At 31.1% G+C, this 20152-nt stretch overlaps 1 protein-coding gene across 1 annotated transcript; it reads right to left on the bottom strand.

Annotated features, from left to right (window-relative positions):
- Positions 1 to 5098: 5098 nt before the first annotated feature.
- On the bottom strand, positions 5099 to 15883 carry LOC107454387 (uncharacterized). Its single transcript, XM_016071576.4, has 2 exons — positions 15613 to 15883; positions 5099 to 5771 (listed from the first exon to the last, which is right to left on the bottom strand). The coding sequence occupies exons 1-2, from the start codon at positions 15734 to 15736 to the stop codon at positions 5152 to 5154; spliced, it is 744 nt and encodes a 247-aa protein (XP_015927062.1). The 5' UTR covers positions 15737 to 15883; the 3' UTR covers positions 5099 to 5151.
- Positions 15884 to 20152: the final 4269 nt, after the last annotated feature.

Here is a 20152-nt window from a genome sequence, read left to right as displayed (position 1 = left end):
ACGTTCAATACTGTATAAGAAGCACACAAGCCTGCATGTGTATGCATAATAATAAAAAAAAATGGGAACAGTAATGCTTTTTTTTCAAGGGGAGACAAGTAGTCTCCCTTCTCTGCCAAAGTGCTATTTAAAATGGAGAAAGCGAGTTCGAATCCCACCCCAATCCTCGTTGTCTAACACAATAAACAAATTTGGTTTAGATATACATATACAAGATCGTGTGCTTAATGTAGAGAATTTACTATCGTCTCTTTTTAAATTGAAGAACAAAAGTGCATAAAAAGAAGAAAGACAGCACAAAAAAATTGACACCGATACTTCATCAACTCGGAGTGTTCGGTAGAAGAACAATACCCCTTAATAAATAGGCCCCAATTAATAAGGCAACACCTCCTCTATGAGGTGCTGAATAAGGTAGGTCATTTCATTTCCAATAAGTTCTATTACCATACTTTGCCTTGAGGGGTTGGTGTTAGAGGTCTGATGTTAGAGGTTGGTCTATCGAGAGTTAGTAGTACTGTAGAGTGTATACCACTACAAAAATACAATTAGAATTCACTATGTATATAGCCATGTTAACTCGATTCTACGTTGGAGTACCTTTTCATAGATGAAAGTTGATATTGTCAATAATACCTCACAAACTATAATACTGAAAGCCAGAATTTCCGGTAAAAAGTTACTATAGCGAACGGTGAAATTATGAAATGAATGATACAAATGCCGTATACTTTGGTTTATTAACCAGAATTTTTTTTTGATCAGAAATGTCTTTACTATACAAATATAGAATTGTGTCCGAGTTTTTTTCTCCATAAGTAGTACATTTAAGAGGAAAGGCAGGAAAAAAAGAAAAAGTCATGTCCCACTATCGCGTCAGAAACGAGAGCAAGACTTGTTGTAATGTTTAATTTTTTAGAATAGACGGTAAAAAAATGAATGTTTTAAATTCGAAAAAAAAATTTTACTTACCAATTTTGCAGTTAGATGCTCATTAAATTAGGTAATCAGTGGACAAATCAGTGAAGAAAGTAATCAGTGAAGAAAATTTTTACAAATCGAAACAAGTAAAAAGGAAAATTTTAAAGGACTTTTCGTCGGAAAGGAGGGGGGGGGGATTAAACTTAATTCCAACCCTTGACTTTTCGAAATGTAGTAGCAAAAAAGAAAACCTTCCTCTTTTATTTCCATGGTTGCAAGATTCGGTTTTAATAACACTTATTTTACAGCAATGAAGCTTTCTTTGCATTCTAAATAATTTTAGTTTTACTAGCTATAAAATAAAATTTTCCATCACCTTAACATTACAGCATATAATAGATGAAACACTTGCATTTCATAAAAGAATGTAGAAATTCTAATGGAAGAGGATAGAGAGATGAGTAAAAGAAAAGTGGTACAGAAAATGAATATGTGATGTTGCAAATCATTTTCAGACAAATGTTTGTTAACTCAAATATTTTTACAGTTATTTTTGAGTGAATAGTATGCATGTAATAATATAACTGTAATTATAAGTAAAAATATGTAATAATCTGTAATAATATAACTGTAATTAACCTGTAGCATGCAGGCTGTTTCGCAAATATCGATCTTTATATATATTTCATACTTTTTGTCAAAAATGAAACACGATAATATAAAGAAATTTAGGACCACAAATTAGTAATTTAGCAAGAATAAAAAACGTTATCAAAATCTAACGAATCACTTCTGAAGAAGGCGAGACTGAGGACATGAAAACCCGTTTGTCTGTTAGAGGAAACAGTAGTTATAGGGGATTAATAGAAAGACCTCAATGAGTTTCAACAGGAATTTAAACTGTTATTGATGTTCTGTTATTCCTCCACAGATTTCGATTATTTTTTTGATATTTTTTCTTTGTTCAATATTAATTTGCTATCGCTAATGTGTTAAAAAGTGTTATCGAAAGAATAATAATAAAACCTGCTCTATACAAAGAATAACCTATCAATAGTTGAACACCGCCTTCTTTCATTGTTTGAAACATAATTTGTATTTGAAACATTAAAAATATAATGATGCTATTTTTAAGGGAAGTATATGAACTAGAAATGCCTTGTTAAATAAATTAAAGAAAAAAACACATTTCAAAATATCAATATTTATAGAAAAAAATAACTATAATTAATGGTATAAATTATTTTTTGGGAATATAAAAAAGCTATTTTACTACTTTTCCTGCGCGAAGTTCTAAAACAAATATTTCATTCTTTTCTTTAGCCTACATCCGACACTTTTCCAAATTCGAATGCAGAAGTTTGAAAAGAATCATAGTCCAAGAATTTCTTAGTCCAAAAAAAGGAAAGTGTATGTTTTTTTTTCCCCGAAAAGAACAAAGATTTCCCTGTCCTCCGCTATGTTTCGATTTGGGAAAACGGAAGTGAAATGAAGAAAAACCGAAGAAATAAAGTCATTTTGTTTTCGAATGAATGAGAAAGATATCGTGTTTAGTTGTTTTGTAGCTGGACCACCTCATTTGTCACATATCTGAACGAAAGAAGGAAAAATTGTTGCCAAAAGATAGTATCGAACACTAGGAAATGAGAAAAAAAAGTTTTTTTGGAAAAGTTTGTTGGTAACTTCCTACGAAATAGCAGAGAAACAAAATAGTTGTAATTCATTAATAACAAATTTACATGGCAACGAAAAACGCCCCTTCGTATTTGGTTTGTAAGATGTTCTGATTAGTTTGCTGAAGAAAGGAAGTTCAGGAATTTAACAATGAATCATTGGCATCTTAAATGGAATTTTTTGTTTAATTAAAAGTAACCAAGGATAATTTGATATTATGAGAATATTTCAAGCTTTTTTGGAGGGCAATAATTCAATTAGTGAATTTTAATTAAGTGTGTGGGAATTTTCCATTTTAAACCTTTTTATTTTAATTGTTTCCTGTCGATTTCAAAAATTATATGTATTTTTTAAAGTGATAGTTGGTAATTTTAGGCTAGACGCTATTATCTGATAAAAGCTGATTCCAGTTTCATTTTAATTGAAATATTTCACTGCTGCAAATATTCCAAATTTTATTTATTTCTGAAATAATGATGAAATTAAATTAAATGAACAAGAGGTTACATTATTTTAGAAAAAAATTTATTAATAAAACTTATGTAATTTTAATTAAATATATATTTTTTAATTCAAACCACTCTTGTGGAAAAAGGAAAAAAATGATTCACTTACAACTGTTATCATTCATGATTTATTAATTATACTAGGGAAGAACATATTTTTTTGCAATTATACAAGTACCTAATCTTGCCTAATTCGAGTGTGGAAAATTCAAAACGGAAATTAGTTTTGCTTTTAAAACTGCAGATTTTTTTTTAAAAATGACAATTTTAGTCTTTTTTTTGTCGAAATGTACAAGTTAAAAAATATTCTAAAAACAGGGGTCAAGTTAAGGTTCTGACAAACCTTTAGGAGATAAATCTTCAGAATTAGCATAGGAACTCATGCTCGGAAACGTCATCGTACGCAGCTAGGACTCTTTCTCTGTTATGAACTGTTTCTTTATGCTCTTATGAGCAGGTCTAAATAAGAAATTTTACCTCCTATGCAATTATAACTCTGATAATGTGCTATAAATCCCCTAAAAATGTGTTGATATTTATGTGATCTCCCTGTTTTTATAACAGTTTTTGTCTATTTCGACAAAAAATAGATTAAAAATATCATTTAATAAAAACTGTAGCTTGGAAAGAAAAACCGATTGCAGATTTGAAATCAACGAAGTTAAAATATCCAAAATCCGTTTAAAAAAATCTGCAACAGAAAACAAAACAAAAAATTGCTGCCTATTGTTATTCATATTTTATTATAGTTTAAAAAAGTAATATAATTAAATGTCATTAAAAAAATATTATAGCTTTAATATTAACAATATTTCATATGTTTTAGAGTTTTTTTTTTAAATTTATTTTAAAGCTTTAAAAACTAGAACAAAATTTTAGAAAATCTTACAACAACAAAAAAAATCGTTAATATTTTCAAAGAACAGAATTATAATTACTACTTTGTTGTAAATCATTTAAAAAAAGTTAGCTGTCATAAATTACAACAGGTATATTCCGAAATCAGAACACGTAACATAAACCAATCAATGCTTGGAAATAAAAACATTATTTATTATCTCAGGGTATTTAGAATGATTGCCTATTTTCATAAACATGTTTACTATAAGAGTATAAAGGAAACGAACATGAAGGTTTCATCTCTGATTCATACCAGTTATTCTGAGATTTATTTTGATGTAATTTTGTGATGCAACACAAGAATATATCCTTTCACTATATTACAGGTCACCATTTGGATTAGCAGCACGCACGGAATAAAAAATCCTAATATTTAGTCTACTTCTTTTAACAATTCTTAAAGCAAGGAACGACATATAAACGCTTCCAAAAGAACAGTTATTATAAGAGATCATATTTTTTGAAACAAAATTTATTTTACTTCAGTAATAACAGTGTTGAAAATTATTATTAGGATATTTCATACGAAGGGAAATTATGATTATTGTTATATGTTATATTGTCTAGCATTGTTATATGTTATGTTGTTATATTACCTATATTACCTCTATTTCTCCTGATTCAAATTCAAAATTGCCATTAATATGTTTCATAAGAAATGAAATTATGATTATATTTTTCTCTCACCTCTCTTATTTCTCATTCAAATAAATACAAGCACTTTCTTATTTATTCTTTCTTTCTTTTTTTTAAAACATTTTTGATGAAATCGGACATCTACTGCTAATTCTGAAAGTAACAAAATAAGAAATGGGAAACAACGTTTGTTTTTAAATTAAAATATTGTATCCCTCAATAGTTTAATGTAAAAATAAATATATTTTAATATTGTATCCTAATATCCCTCACTTTCCTAATGTTCTGAAACTTCTTTCTAATTTAATTTCTACTTTAGCACCCTTTGATTCAAAGTTCATATCGTCTCACCTGTTTCGTATCTCCCTTCTTTTATTATTTTGTTCTGTTTAAACTCTTTTAAAAATTAGATTTATAATATATTTAAAAGTCAACTACTACAGAAATAAACGACTTAGCTGTTAAGTCAAACGGCATAAAGCCTAATAAAATACTTTATTTCACTCCATTTTCATCATTTTTGTACCAATCCTGGAAGCCTCACAGAAGTTAGAGCTTTCCCGAAAGCCATCGGAAACTGATACATAATTATACGAATCGCTTCCTTTCTTATTTCTTCCCTTAACTCCTCTTCTACGGCATTATACACGTACTGAAAGATACCCAAATTCGATGGTCTGACATTTATGTCCCCAAACTTCGTAATCTCCAACAAATTCAACTTCGCTGTCAATGACGCTGGTGCTCCTGAGACAGCTGACTTCACCAACGTTTCATTGATGTATCCAGTAACTTGAAAAGGAATCGGTAGCAATTGTTCTACAGTCGCCTTGACGTCGTAAACTACGCTGAAGCCAAAGAATCTCATTACGCATTCCAATTTGACTTCCCGAAGATTTATGGTGGGTCCCTCGCACTGTGTAAATCTTTGAACTTTGGATAAACCATTGAACATACCATCAGTGAAATCTGCTCTTCCTGATATAGGAATAAGACCCATTTGGTACGTAAACGGTATACTGAAGTCTGGCAATGGAGCTGGGTCTAAATTCATGGCAAGTATCTCACGTTGTAGGGGTTCTTTTATGACGGCATCAAGGAAATCATCAGCAATTGATGCGAATGTGACGCTACCTGCAAAATTACACAACACATTAATACATTACATATTGATTAATGAATTGATTAATATTTAATAACCACTTAATAATAATCTCACTAATTTATTAAAAATACATTTAATCTTCTTTTCGTCACGCAGTGGACTGATCGTCAAGACTCGGTTCTAAGCAGATCACTGTAGTCAAACATCACTGGCTGCGGTCAGTGTGTGGGTGGGTGACCAATTGGATAAGTCTGAGCAGGGATCGAGGGTGTGCGGTATTGGTCCTCGTTAAACTGTTCTACCGTAAAGTGCTCGACTTCGCGTGCAGGTCGTCGGGCTACCGAAGCGAGGATGCCATCCCCTCTGCAGAGGATCAAAATTGGGATGGCATGTCTTCGGATTGTCGTCAGAGATGTTTCCCAGACCGTCACCAATAGCCCTTTGTGCAGCTCTAGTGCGATGTAAATGAACAACAACAACAATAATCTTCCTTTCTCTCACACTTTACCATCAATGTAAAAAAAAAATTCTCCATAATATTTCGTAATCACGATTACCATCACAAGGCTTATAACTTCTTACGCTTTTCGTAAAATTTCATCGATTGGTCAACTTTATGTTTTAATCTATTATCTTTTGTTTTGAAAATTCGATTTCAAAATATTTTTTACATCACTGCATGCAAATAATCCAGAAGTTTATATGAAATCCACTTTGTTCCAGCTGTCTCGTGGTGAGGTTTATAAAAATGTTGGCAAAATCACCAACAATTCTGAAAACCTTCGGTTTTGCTTGCGTACCACTCCATATAATAATTTGCAAAAAGCGCTGTAGTTGACAGCCCTGAATTCATGGAAAACTAAGTTTATATAGCTAGTAACTTTAATGTCAACATTAACATGGAATTTATGTTCCCTTTCAATGAGGCAAACCGGGTTCGAATCCCAGTCGATACGAATTCCGCATCCGGCTTGCACCGACCACAGTGCTGACGTGTAATATCCTCCGTGGTAGACAGATCTTCGGTTAGAGTCCCCTTGCCACCAGGCTAACCATGGGAGTTTCTCGTGGTCTTCCTCTCGATGTACCGCAAACACGGATTAGCTCTATCAAAATGTCCTCCACAAAGGCAAATTACTCCCCATACTCGATCCAGGAGTTCCCTTGCCTTCTGGATTGGGTTCAAAATTACAAGGCTACGGAGTTGAAAATTAGTAGTCGTAAACCCATAAAATTAAGTCGGCTGTTCAACGACTGTTATAAAAAAATAATATATAAAAATGTATGTAATTAAAATTTCTCGCATCAAAATATTTTTCTTGACTAAACAAATAAATTTAAGAGTTCAATGACGCAAACCAATTTTTTGACAAATGAATTAACAACGTAAAACAAATTATACGTAAAACAAATTATTTACTTAGTTTGAAACAAATCATTCATGTAGTTGGAAACTAACCATTTATTTAGTTTGAAACTTATGTTAGATAATTGTATTAATTTGGGTTAAGTAGTTTGAAAAGGCTGGTAGTGTGTTAGAAGTGAAGCATGTTGTATCAGCAAGGAATTTAAACAAGAAATCGCTGACGAAGTTACGTTTATTGCCTAGAATTCTGGCTATGATGGGTGTTCAGCAACTCCCAGTTGTTCGACATTGTAAGGTGCCTCCTCTGAAAATCATATTTTTTGGGGTGAATAAGTTTGAAGAGAATGGTTAGTGAGTTTTATGTAAACCATATTTCCCTCGAATAACTTAAACAAGCTATCGCTCGTCCGTTGATCTGTTGTTGTTGTTGTTACTTTACGTCGCACTAGATCTGCACAATGGGTTATTGGCGACGGTCTGAGAAACATCCCGGAGGATGATCCGAAGACATGCCATCACAATTTTGATCCTCTGCGGAAGGGATGGCACCCCCGCTTCGGTAGCCCGACGACCTGCGCGCGAAGTCGAGCACTTTACGGTAGCACAGTTTAACGAGTCCGTTGATCTAGCAGAGAAAGTTGTTCAGAAACTTTAACACTACTAGAGCAGTTTTAAAAAGTACATAAATTTTTCAAATTGATCAGAACCATCTGAGCCAATCAGAAACCATCTACGAGGGTTGTAAATTAAATAGTGGCAACTTAACTTTGAAACTCACAGAAGGGCGGGCATGCGCAAATAGGATATGGGAGCGGTGAGGTGGAGCTGTTGTCGATGTGTAGAGTGCAAAAAAACAGTCGATTTGCTTAGAAGGGTAGTTGTTGCGTGGCGTTAAAGTGAGGAGTTTCGTTTCCATCGCTCTAAAGCATGTTTTCAAAAGGTGATCAGCGGTCGTGGCTTAAAATCGAGGTTGTCCGTGACAAAAATGCAACAGAATGCTATCGTGGATTAGTGGAAGCCTGTGGCGCAAATGCTTTACCGTATAGGACAGTAGCACGATGGGTTCAAGCATCTCTTCTTTTTTCGTCATTAAGCCTTTTGACGACATGCTTCAGAGCGATGGAAATGAAACTCCTCACTTTATCGCCACGCAACAACTACCCTTCTAAGCACAAAATCGATTTTTTTTTTTGCTCTCTACACATCGACAACAGCGCCACCTCACCACACCCATACCCTATTTGCGCATGCCCGCCCTTCTGTGAGTTTCAAGGTTAAGTTGCCACTATTTAATTTACAACCCTCGTATTTTAAAGAAACGTCGTTGTTGTTCTCACATCGCCATTTGCCAATATCAGCAACCCTACTTGAAATCAAACGAATTTTTAAGGCGCTCTTTATTTTTCAGTTGTGCCATCCGGGGCAAAGAATACGATTTTGTCACACACGTACATCATAACCCGTTTTACAGGGAGAACTCATTCACACACCTTTCATCCTTTGACCTGAACAAGAGATAGATCAATCTCGAATTCAGTACCCCCTAAGATATTGACTTGTTTTGGAAGCTAGAAGGACTTTGTGACCCCGGCAGACTTAACGTGCACCATTTAATACAAGGGGATTATTCAGCAGGCTGCATTCGAACTCCCGTTCTCACAAACACGAGTTCAATCTCCTATCGACCAGGCTATTCTCTAAAGAAATGTTTCTAAATGTGTTGCCTATTTTAGTGTATTTATAAGCTACGGCTTCCTTATAATGAATATATAATATAATGAACTTAAACTCATCACTAACTTAAAATAACCTGTTTTATGTACTTATAATAAACTAAAAAACTAAACTCAGCAGCACGACAGCCCATAGAGAGCCAAGGCCTACTGTGCCCATCTCAGTTTTCTTGACCTTGGGCTCTGGGATGCCGGAGCAGATGTTCCGGTTAGGTGGTCAGTCGAACGCGCAACCCCCAGTGTTTAGTTCCCAAGCATGATTGGTACTCATTTATCGATCCACTGAAGGGATGAAAGGCTGAGTCAACCGTGCCCGGCCCGAGGATCGAACCAAGGACCTGTGGCACAAGAGCGCGAAGTGCTACCACTCAGCCACCAGGCGTCATGTACTTATAATAATCACATTAAATTTTCATGAAAATATTTTTATAATATTTAATGTCAATATGCACTGAATAAAAGTTAATATTCATGTTCATATTTCAATTTAATTTACCATTAAAAACATATTCATTTTTTACATTTCCACATCCTGAAAAATCTACTAACCCATTAACATTTATACAAATCTATCTTCTAAACAACGTATAACTGAAAATGATATTTGCAACATTATGTCAAATTTATCCTTATTTTATTCACACCTTTTAATACCTAAACCAATGAATGAAACTGTTTCTTGGGCTTTTTTTTTCTTTCCTTTTTTTAAAACAAATTTGAAAGATAAAAAGAAAATGACAAATGAAAAATCGTCGGTATTTTTTTTTTCTTCTTTCAACCACCCACTGAAAGACTCCCAAAGGGAATTTCGAGACTCCCTCTCGAATTCGAGAGGGAAAAAAACGATGAAAAATTGGATAAAAATCCCAACCGAAACTGATTTACCAAGAGGATGGGGAAAAAAAATTACATCCTCACATCTTTGCACAGAATGAAAAGAAATGCATGTAACTGGTTCATTTTTAAACAAGGAATAAATCTTATTCCAGCATTTGAGCTAATCTATTAAAATTCTTATGATTATGAGAATATAATGTCAATCAAGTTTTATTAAAAAATATATATATATTTCGTTTTAAATGTTTCTGTGACTTGCAAAAAGCATTGTTCTAACGTGACATTTCAATCAGTACTGAATGATGAAAGATTTTTTCTTTTTTTTGTATCTAAGTAGTCTCTATTAGTACACTACGGAACAATTGCTAAGAACGGATGATAATATAGCAACGATAGCCATCATGAAATTGAAGGTAGGAAAATGTGAAAATTAGCATAAGTGCGAGATACAGTAAGATGTGCTTTGCAAATGCAAATTTTCGGTTGTCCAACTGGTTTGTTCTGGCCACATGATAGCACTGATAAAAGATATAAAGGACTTGACAGGTATTGAGTATTGCTGTTTAAAATCGAAGTTTATCGGCAAACAATTAATTGACGAACTTAACATTTTCGATATGTCTTCTCCAACCCATTTAGATGATTTTACGCGTGGCAGTATTATCCGCAAGATTGAAGAAAGCCGAAAAATAACAGATGTTGCCAAAGAGTTCGACGTCAGCCACAGTGTCGTATCAAAGCTTTGGAAATCATTTGAAACAACTGGTACGGTGTAGCAGACGTAACGAGGGGGGTCATGTTCCACGTACGACGCCTACAGAAGACAGGTACGTAGTGTTATCGACAAAAAGGAACCTTCGCAAGTGCAGCCAGTCAGGTAGCAAATCAGTTTCATCCTGCTACTAAAAGAGCGAAATTTTTCTGAATAAACATATAAATATTTACATATTTGTGTTCTTAACTTTCAAAATATAGGGGGTAGTCGCCGTCTGAGAAAAACGGTTCTCTTATTTTGGTTAGGAGAGCGATCTTAAGTTCGAACCCCTTAATGTTAGTTTCCCTTTTTGCATTTTCAGTCATATTTTTAAAACGAATAAAGAAATTCAAGAAACATAATGCACCTTCTCAGAAAACCCGTTTACCCAAAGCTCACTTCATGCAAAAAATAATTTTTTTAATAATTGTTTATTAGTTTTTATAATTTAATTTTACTGAGGATGAAAAAACTTTGAATTATGAAGTATAAATTTCTTTTATACCATATTAATCTAAGTATTTTTCTATTGAAAAATCAAAAGTTTTAACTGTTTCTAATTAGTAGAAACCGAGAAAAATTAATATTAGTTGTTTTTAAAAAAATAGTTTGGTGGCAATGACATACATGCACGTAGCGTAAAATTAGATTCATATTTTTTAAGCGATTGCTAATATTTGTTTTATGAAATACGATACTTCTTTTATAGTCGTCTAAAACTTTTTTCGCAATTAAGAAAAGAAATTTGAATGAAACATTTTAATCAATGAATGTCGAGTCTTACAAAAGCATGTTTCTGATAGAATACGATTATATTTAATGTGATTATATTTTATTTTTTAATTTGGTTTCTTCTATAATTGATACAATTTCAATAAAATACATACGTATGCATAGATTTGGAATAATATATTTATCAATTTCTTCAATATATTTTTTATAATTACTAATACAAATACATAGTCGGCATTTTAAAAGATCTTAAAATCTCTCAACATCTTATATATTGTCTTAATCTTACGATAAACTTTTTAAATATTTAACTGCGAGTGTTTCGTGGAACTATTTTGTCAACTATTTAATTAAATCTTAATATTTTCAAAAATCTTATTTTTTACGCTAAGCACGTTGATTATTTTTTCATTACCTACTAATAAATTTTCAAGTACTTTAATTTAGGTTTTCCGTTAAAGTAAAATTCCTTTTTAAATTATTGTCAAGTTTTTATTAAAATAAATCTTAGAATTATTACCTCCTAGCAGAGAAGTAAATCTTGTTAAGAAATTAAAAAAAATATTCTGCTCTTTAAAATTAACCGAAGAAAAATAGCTGAATTTTTTTCATGCATACTATTTTTTTTTGTTGAAAAATGAAGATAAATTATTGATTATTTTTCTAATTATTGTTTCTTGTGACTTCCACATAGTTATCTAAAATAGTGTTGATGTTTTATAAGTTACTACACACAGATACCGAATACAGATAGGAGCATAAAGATACTGAACATAAAGAGCTATCGAATAAGTAGCTGACATTTTTAAGCTTCCTAAAACGTCTTCCTAACATCTTAATTTTGAAATTAAATTTTCAATTACCTGGCCGCGTTGGATTCACAGAACTATTCAACTAATTATTTCATTATATTTTTGTACTCTTTCCTTATGCTACCACATAGATTTTTTTCCGATAATATACTAATCTATTTTGTTTAATTTTTATTAGTACTTAAAAATTCTCTTCAAATTAACACTCGTTTTAAGTAATTGCTTAGTTTATTTTTCGAGTTTCAGAACTATAGCCAGTTAGCTAATATGAATTTAAGAATATTTTCTATGTTAAAATTACTCAGTGCAAAACGTAGTCATCATAGTAAATAAGTGCACCCTTTTCTCAAAGATTGAACAAACAAATTATTTATTTATTTACTTTATTTTTTCTTATTTATTTGGTTTGGGAAAAGTAAATACATATTAGAGCAACTCAAAAAACCACAACTGTTTTCTTTCTTTTTTAAATGAGTGAATTTGAACCACAATTTTATTTTAATATTTAAACTTATATATTACACCTTTAACGTTAAGAAAGCTATTCATTTAGGAAAAATTATGTTGAAAAAATTTACTTTTGTTAAAATTATTTTTCAACTTTAGCTCAATTTCCAAGATATTTTTGTAGCATAATTTGTTATGAAATACCATATTTTGTTAAACAGCAAATGCTAAAAATTTAAATGCGTAAAAGGATTCCGTATCAGTGGCAATTTTAGAATCATCATCGGATTTGAAAAATGTAATAAAAAATACGCAATTTTCGAATTTATTTTAATAAAAAATAACGCTATGAGAGGGTTATACTTTTTGCAGAAACTGTGAATACCAATTTTCCTATATTTCGTCATATGAGGATTAAAATGATATTATCCCAAGGAACCTACTCAATAACTTCGCTATTTCCAGAATTGAAATCAGTTTTGACGAAACATATTTGCTTGAAAGCTAAACGAGAAAAAATTTAACTATTATTATTTATCTAAACTTATTCCATTAATTTAATGATAGCAGTATCAAGGTTAAGGATATGGGACGGAAGCCCCGTTTACTATTAAACTGTAAATGTATGAAATCATATAGCTTGAATAATTTATTTTAAACAAATTATTTAATAATTTTAAGCAAATAAGGGTGTAAAAATAAACTCGATCGAAATACCCTAAAATATAAGTAGAATAAACTTTTGAATCCATAGATAAAAAATACCTTTTCAAACAACTGCGAGTAGAACAGAAACGGTAACTTGTTTGAAATAGCTGTACTTGTAACTATTTCATTTTGATTCCTGGCATTCCAGCAATCGAATTTTGAAACTTCAATTGTAAATTGAACTTTTTTACGTCCTTAAAAAGGGTTATTAAGGCTATCAGTAGATAAAAATTGTACTGCATTGATTTTTTTCGTGTAGTGACTAATTGCTATTTTTTTCAATCTAAGAACCTATTCATTTATTTTTACGTAAAACTTACTTTAATATCGCGGGAAGTAATTTAGTATACTGTGTTACTAAATTAATAATTTCATGAATCTGTATCGAAAAAATAAAAACTTCATTGTTTTTTTTGTTTTTTTTTTTTAAATCGATGATAATAAAAGTGGACATATTTTAAGCTTCCGATAGTTAACGTCACTAGTCATTCACGCCTAACGAGTCTTGAAAATAGGCGCCATTTTTTTACAGCTCTAAACATGTCGAGTTTTATTTCCCTTTTCATATTTTTTGAAGCTGATGAAATTTTTGAAATCGCACTACGTCACTTGTAGGTATCCCATTAGAAAAAGGTTACATCGAGCTCACGCGTCACGTTCACTATAAATGTGTAATTCTCCCGGCCAAAAATGCCAACGTTAGCACACTGTATCGCAAGCAGTTTGTGTTTCGTGCTTCGAATAAATCTTCCCGATTTATATAACAAAGCTGTAAAAATAACTTAAAATTCTAAAATAAATATCTTCGTTCCATCAAAACAACCATTTTATTATAAAAATTTAGAATAATGAAGCTAAAATAACTCCAATTTTTTTGTTTATTACTTTTTAGCCCTGATTTTTACCCTTCTCGGTGGATTTACGTTATTAGATTATGCGAAACATATATTTAGTAACTCATATTATCAAAATAAAGATTAACTGTATTCAGCATCATGTGGCAACTCATGATATTTAAAATTTATCAAACTCAAGCTATTTCTACTGTGTTATATTTTCGAGGGCCGTAATGAATTTGGAATATAAATGTAAAATATTGGAGAGGCTATAATCTCCAAATTTACTAATAAAATTACTTGTACCTACATATATTTCGTATTAATCACATTTTAAAAGCTTGATTATAAACAAAATAAACACGTGGTTTCAGATAAACTTAGAAATATTTACCTGGAGACGTAGTCTGCTTATGCTCTCACGATCACTGTGATCATTCAGATAACATAACGAATGGCATAACAGATAAAAAATAATAAAAATGCAGAACGCAGAATAAACAAACATTTTTGATTAGAGCTATAAGCTATGAAGCATCATTGATTGTACCTTTAAAATATTTGACAAAACTTTATCTTTTATAGTTTATTTTAAAACAATTGCTTCCGCTTAGCAAATGAGAAAATTCCATTTAAATGTCTCTGAAAAAAAATTAAGTTAAAAAATATAAAATCGAGTTTCACCATTTGTTTACAATTCGCACTCACTTCACTTTATGTTAAATGTTCCTATTTTTAGAGCATACGATTTACTTGCAATCCGGTATACAGACGCACAGTACACGCATAAAGATTCCTTATTTTAATATATGAATGTTTTGAAATTCAACTTCTCAGGAACAATTCGACCGATTTCGCTCAAATTTTGTATTTTGCCGTTTAAAATTATAATCCTTAAAATGATCCAAAAATCTTTGAATTAAAATTCAAAGTATTTTCGACTATCATTAAATAAAATAGTAAGGAATAATACATACATACTAAAAATTATATTTTGCATGGAATAATCTTTGGACGAATAAATTTGGGAGCAAAATTCGCTTAAAAATTTCTCGAGATATGGCGAAACACGCAAAAAGTGAAACTAACATTAAGGGGACTAAACTTTGGAGCACTCACCTGACCAAACTATTGGGACCATATTTCCCAGATTGCGGCTACCCTCCTGTATTTCGGGGGTCAAAAATCGGAGTCCATCGAAAAAAGTTATGTTTATTCAGAGAAAGTGCGTTTTTATATATAAAATATCGCCTGCACTTATTAATTAGCATATTTGAGGTCACCCCTTCGAGCCATGAGAATTCAGACCTAGAACATGAAGATCCGATCATTAGGATCAAAAGTTATTCAAGGTGGTACGTTTTTTTTTTTTTTTTTTTTTTTTTTTGTGTGCACTGCACATATAGGTAGAGGTGATCAATACATATTTGACGCATTACAGAAAAACCCCTAAATATTTAGAGGATATTTTATAGAATAAGAGAACAAACATCAGAAAATTCGGCTAAATTACTTTAAAGAAGAAATTTAGGTAGACATTTAGAAATATTCCTATTCCAAAAAAATTTTGATAATTTTTGTACTAATATTTCCATAAACAAATTCAAATATAAATAAAGTAATAAGGGAGCAAAATATTCCTTACCAGAAAAGAGCAAAAAAGCAACTAACTGCAGCATATTCTTCATTATCAAGTAAAATCTGTTAAAAGTGTTCGATGTTATCAACTGTTTTCGCTTTTTATCATTAATCAATGCGGGTTGTTTCATAAAGAACAAATAAAATGAGATTTAACGCAGCTTAACCTTCTATGATAAAACACGTTTGTATTGAAAATCGAAGTTTATTAGAGGAATAGCTTACTCCGCGAGAACTTCATGGAAGGTAGGCCTAATTCTGCAGTTAAATGAAAGTGAAATATTTTTGAGAAAAAAAAATATTTTTGAAATTGTTTAAATGATAGCTCTATTATGAACAAAAAAACAACTGCTATAAGGAAAAGATTGGGTATGATAAGATTTTGCGGAAATTACGTGTTTCAGGATAAATCTTTAGAATCAAATTCTTAAAACAATGAGTGAATCAACAATCAGTCAAGACATTTAGAAAAAAAAAACAAGTTTTTTCTTATTTATATTTTTGAGAAGGACAAATTAAATGTTAAAAAAAAAATCTTAAAGAGCAATGTTTAAACGGAGCAGTTAATCTAAAGGATCACAGAACATAGCTGTATCAATTGAGTTGAGATGGGAGAAACGGCAAAAATAAAATAAATAAAGTAAGTTAAGATTTAAAAAAATAAGTTTCATTCTTCGCTTCTGACAATTGGGTACTTGCACTTCAAAAAGAAGACGACCAATATCCAAATATGTAAATGACGTCACAGTTGACGTAACGTTGAGTTAATTTAATATAGAGCCGTATCGCACGTCGAATTTGTTGAAATATAATTCTTTCTCGTCTACTAAAATTAGATTTATTATCTGTTTATGCATTTTATTGCAACCGTAATTACTTGGCTTACTCGAAATAGAATTGTAAGAACAGTTGCTAACGTAAACAAATGTCAAGTTTCAACAGGTAATCGGGATCAACTACATCACTTGCAGGTATTGCATAGGCAGATAGTAATATTGCCTTAAAATGTTAAAATTTGTGTATCTAACAATTTAAAACTTTTGAAATAAAATACAATAATCATGAAATATTTTCGTTAAAATAATAAGTAATTATTTAAAACTACTTTTTGCATCGAATCATCATTGAACAAGCGAGTTTCATAGTTGGATGCAAAAAGTTTTCCATTCGCTAAAAAGGCTCTAGAGATATGGCTAAGTTTGGATAAATAGAAACCAATGTAAGGTAGCCTAAATTTTCATCCGTGATCAAATTATTGAGATCATATTTTTCAGGTTCTACATCCCATATTTCTGTTGATCAAAATAGGTAATAAATGTATTGAAAAAAGGCATGCTTTTTTAGAGAAAGTTTATCATGATTTCGTAATTTAACTAAGCACCAATGAATTAGCATGTTTCCTATCAACATTTTGAACACCAATCTTAGTGAGTGAAAACCCGATAATTAGAAAAAAAGTTATTCAGAATGATATCCATTTTTTTTCAGTGTATTTGTCGCAAGTTCACATGTTATCAATCTTACTTGTTTGAGGAGAAGATTATTGATTAATTTCATATTGATTATATATTGATTATTATACTGATATATTGATTAATTTTGAGTATACTATATTTTAAATTACGAAATTAAACATAAATATAAATTTTAAGAATAGACAAACGCAATTTGTCTCGGCAGATTTGAATTATTGATCCTCAAAATGTAAGAAGTAACTGGAATTCGAAATGCGTGCTTTCTTACTTTAGTCAGAAGAACCTTCGAAAATTTGTGACTTTAATATTAAATTTTTTCTGCGTATTTTGCACTGCCTCTGGAACTATTTAAACTATTAGTGCACGATAAAATTTGTTTATCAAAAAATAATTCCCTTTAAAAAATTCCGTTTTTTGGACATTGTCAACAGTGAATAATTGCAATGTAACAGCAATTCAGGATACTGCTGCTGCTATGAATTGCAAGTTCCTCAAAATTTGAAAGCTCATTTTAACAAGTGTAATTTCTCCTAGAAATATAACTTCTGATTGTAGCATAAGCAGAAATATAGCACTCGTATGAATGCTATATTTCTGCTTATGGCCTCAGAATGGACATGAGAAATGATGTTGATATTAAACTCAACGGTGCGTTTGTTTTATTGATAATTTTTAGCTCAAATACAGAATTTGAAATAGCAGAATTATTCTTCAAAAAACTATATTTCTTTTTTTCCTCGAGAAACTACATTTGTTTTTCATTAAAAAAAACTGGAACCTCATTGAAAACCAAAGTTGGATATTAGCTTCCATTTTCAAGTTGCTTAGCAATTCAGACGAATGAGGTAAAAATCACTTGTGGAACACTTTTAACACTTCTTCTTGAAAAGCTTACGAGTTTCTATGATTGATGAGTTCCTCGCGATCAATAAATAAGTAGTATGCCTCAAGAACAGACTCTAACCTACTTTTCTTCTTTTTGGAATATTCTGGAATATTTCTCCGCGAATTCCTTTTCCTGAATAACTTCCTGGTCCCCGTGCTTCTCTTTTCTGGCGACATCTGAAGGTATTACGGGGTAAAATATTGCTCCCACTTTCCGAAAACTCGGATCCCATTTTTCGTCTCGTCTCCAACTGATTAGATGAGAATGAAATAAGAAAATGGGTTTCTGTCACTTTCTGAAGGTTGAATTTGAATACCACACATTCGGAATGTAGCAGGTGTTACGTAATTACCGATGGTGAAGATGACGTGAATTGTAATGAACTTGGGATTATTGATTGTCTCAATTCCACAGATCGATAAACTCGTTTATTCTATTATATAATTATTGCAATTAATGATAATATAATTATACAGCTATATATATTATATATAATTATACAGCTATATATATTATATAATTATACAGCTATATATATTATATAATTATACAGCCCATTACTTAATTGCTTCATTATGAAACAAGATCTCCATTAAAAAGTTGTTAGTTGTCTACATTCCCATTTTATCTGCATTGGGGAATTCTCTTCCTTCTGCATCTTGAATTTGTCACATCTGCAAGGAAACAAATTTCGTCAAAATTAAAGGAATTTTTCCTCAATGTGTCTGAAACTTGTAGAACTCGGAACAAAAAAAAAAAAAAAAAAAAAACAAACAAACTCGTAGAGCCTAAAGTATCTGATTTTTCTACTAATCACTTCATCTTGGGCTCTATATAGGTAAATCAATGCCCCCCGAACAACACAAAAAAAAAACTGATAGAGATAAATTAAACATCAAATTTCGTCAAAATTAAATAAATGTTTTGTCAATGTGTCAGAAAATGTCCCCCGAACAACAGGAGAAAAACAGATAGAGATAAATTGCACCCCTGCCCAAACCGAGATTCGAACCTGTAATCTTCTTGGTAAGAGGCCAACTCCATGACCACCATACAAACCGGTCGGGACGTTCCGTCACTTCGAGGGTTTAGTCTTCATTCTAGATACTTTATTCTAGTTAACAATCTCCTACAATGCACTACGACGAGGTTTAGAGTTGAGAAAACAGCTTTGTTAATTTTAATAGATTTTCCTTCCTTTAAATCATTCTTCTAGTATTCAGCCTAAAGTTCAGTTTTTGAAAAAGTATAGCATTTGAAATGCATTAATACGAGTGACTACGATGATTTGACTTCCTTCCTTTCTTCCTTGACTTTGGTTGAAAACTTCGAAAATGCATTGTTGTGGCGTCATAGAAAAGCGTTTTTGAATGCTAGTTCATGGTTCAAATGTTACACCTTTTATATGATTCACTTGATCCAATTATTTCAGTTACAATTAATTACAATTATTTTTTCTAAAAAAATCAAATCTAATCATAGTTTATGTAAAATGTCATTTAGTAATAGGTTTTTTTTTGTTGAACATACTTTTGCAGTATATTTTTACAGTTTTCTGGCCTTTAACTGAAACTAACGAGAAAAAAAAATAGTGCTTTCCTACTTTCAATAAGAGGTAACAAAAAAAATTCCACTTCAATTTTTTAGAAGAAAAAAAACTTTTTAGGCTTCAAAATGTTTAATGGCTACCATTTTGATTGAGCCGTAATAAATTCTTTTTATATTCGAAGATAAAAACTGTCTTTAAAAACAGACGTTAGAAGCATTTGAAAACTAATGGCATTTTTTTTTAATAATATAATTCATTTGTATTTTACAAAAATTTATTCATTCAAATAATGTTTACGGATGAATGCAACAATTTGATGACCTTTTATAATAAAAAGAAAAGAAAATCGAAATTGCATGCTTTTTTCTAAAATAACATGTAAAGTTTCATTTTAATTTTGAAAGAGATAGAGGTAATTAACTGATTACATACGTGCCAGAGATTTGAAGGTGAATCATTTAATTTTGTGCATTTATGTGTGAAAATTATTTATTTAAACTTAACCCAGATATCCACAGTCTGTTACAGTAACGTCACAATTAAATCACTTAAAAAAATTATTTTAATATTATGAATTGGAAGAAGGAATTGGAATGTCTTTTCAATCCGTTTTTAAAATAAATGTATATGTTTACAT

This window comes from Parasteatoda tepidariorum, chromosome 6 (genome assembly GCF_982258835.1).
Source record: "Parasteatoda tepidariorum strain Cologne lab strain chromosome 6, Ptep-v5.0, whole genome shotgun sequence".
In the NCBI taxonomy this organism is placed as follows: Eukaryota; Metazoa; Arthropoda; class Arachnida; order Araneae; family Theridiidae; genus Parasteatoda; species Parasteatoda tepidariorum.
Note: the sequence above shows the minus strand (reverse complement) of the source record. Positions and strands in the feature narration are given on the sequence as shown.

Excerpts from the sequence above, each read along its gene's own strand:
- LOC107454387 (XM_016071576.4), bottom strand. The coding sequence starts at position 15,736 with ATGAAACAACCCGCATTGATTAATGATAAAAAGCGAAAACAGTTGATA. Across the intron at positions 5,772-15,612 it reads TGCTTTTTTGCTCTTTTCTG|GTAGCGTCACATTCGCATCA; the intron begins GTAAGGAATATT and ends GTAATTTTGCAG.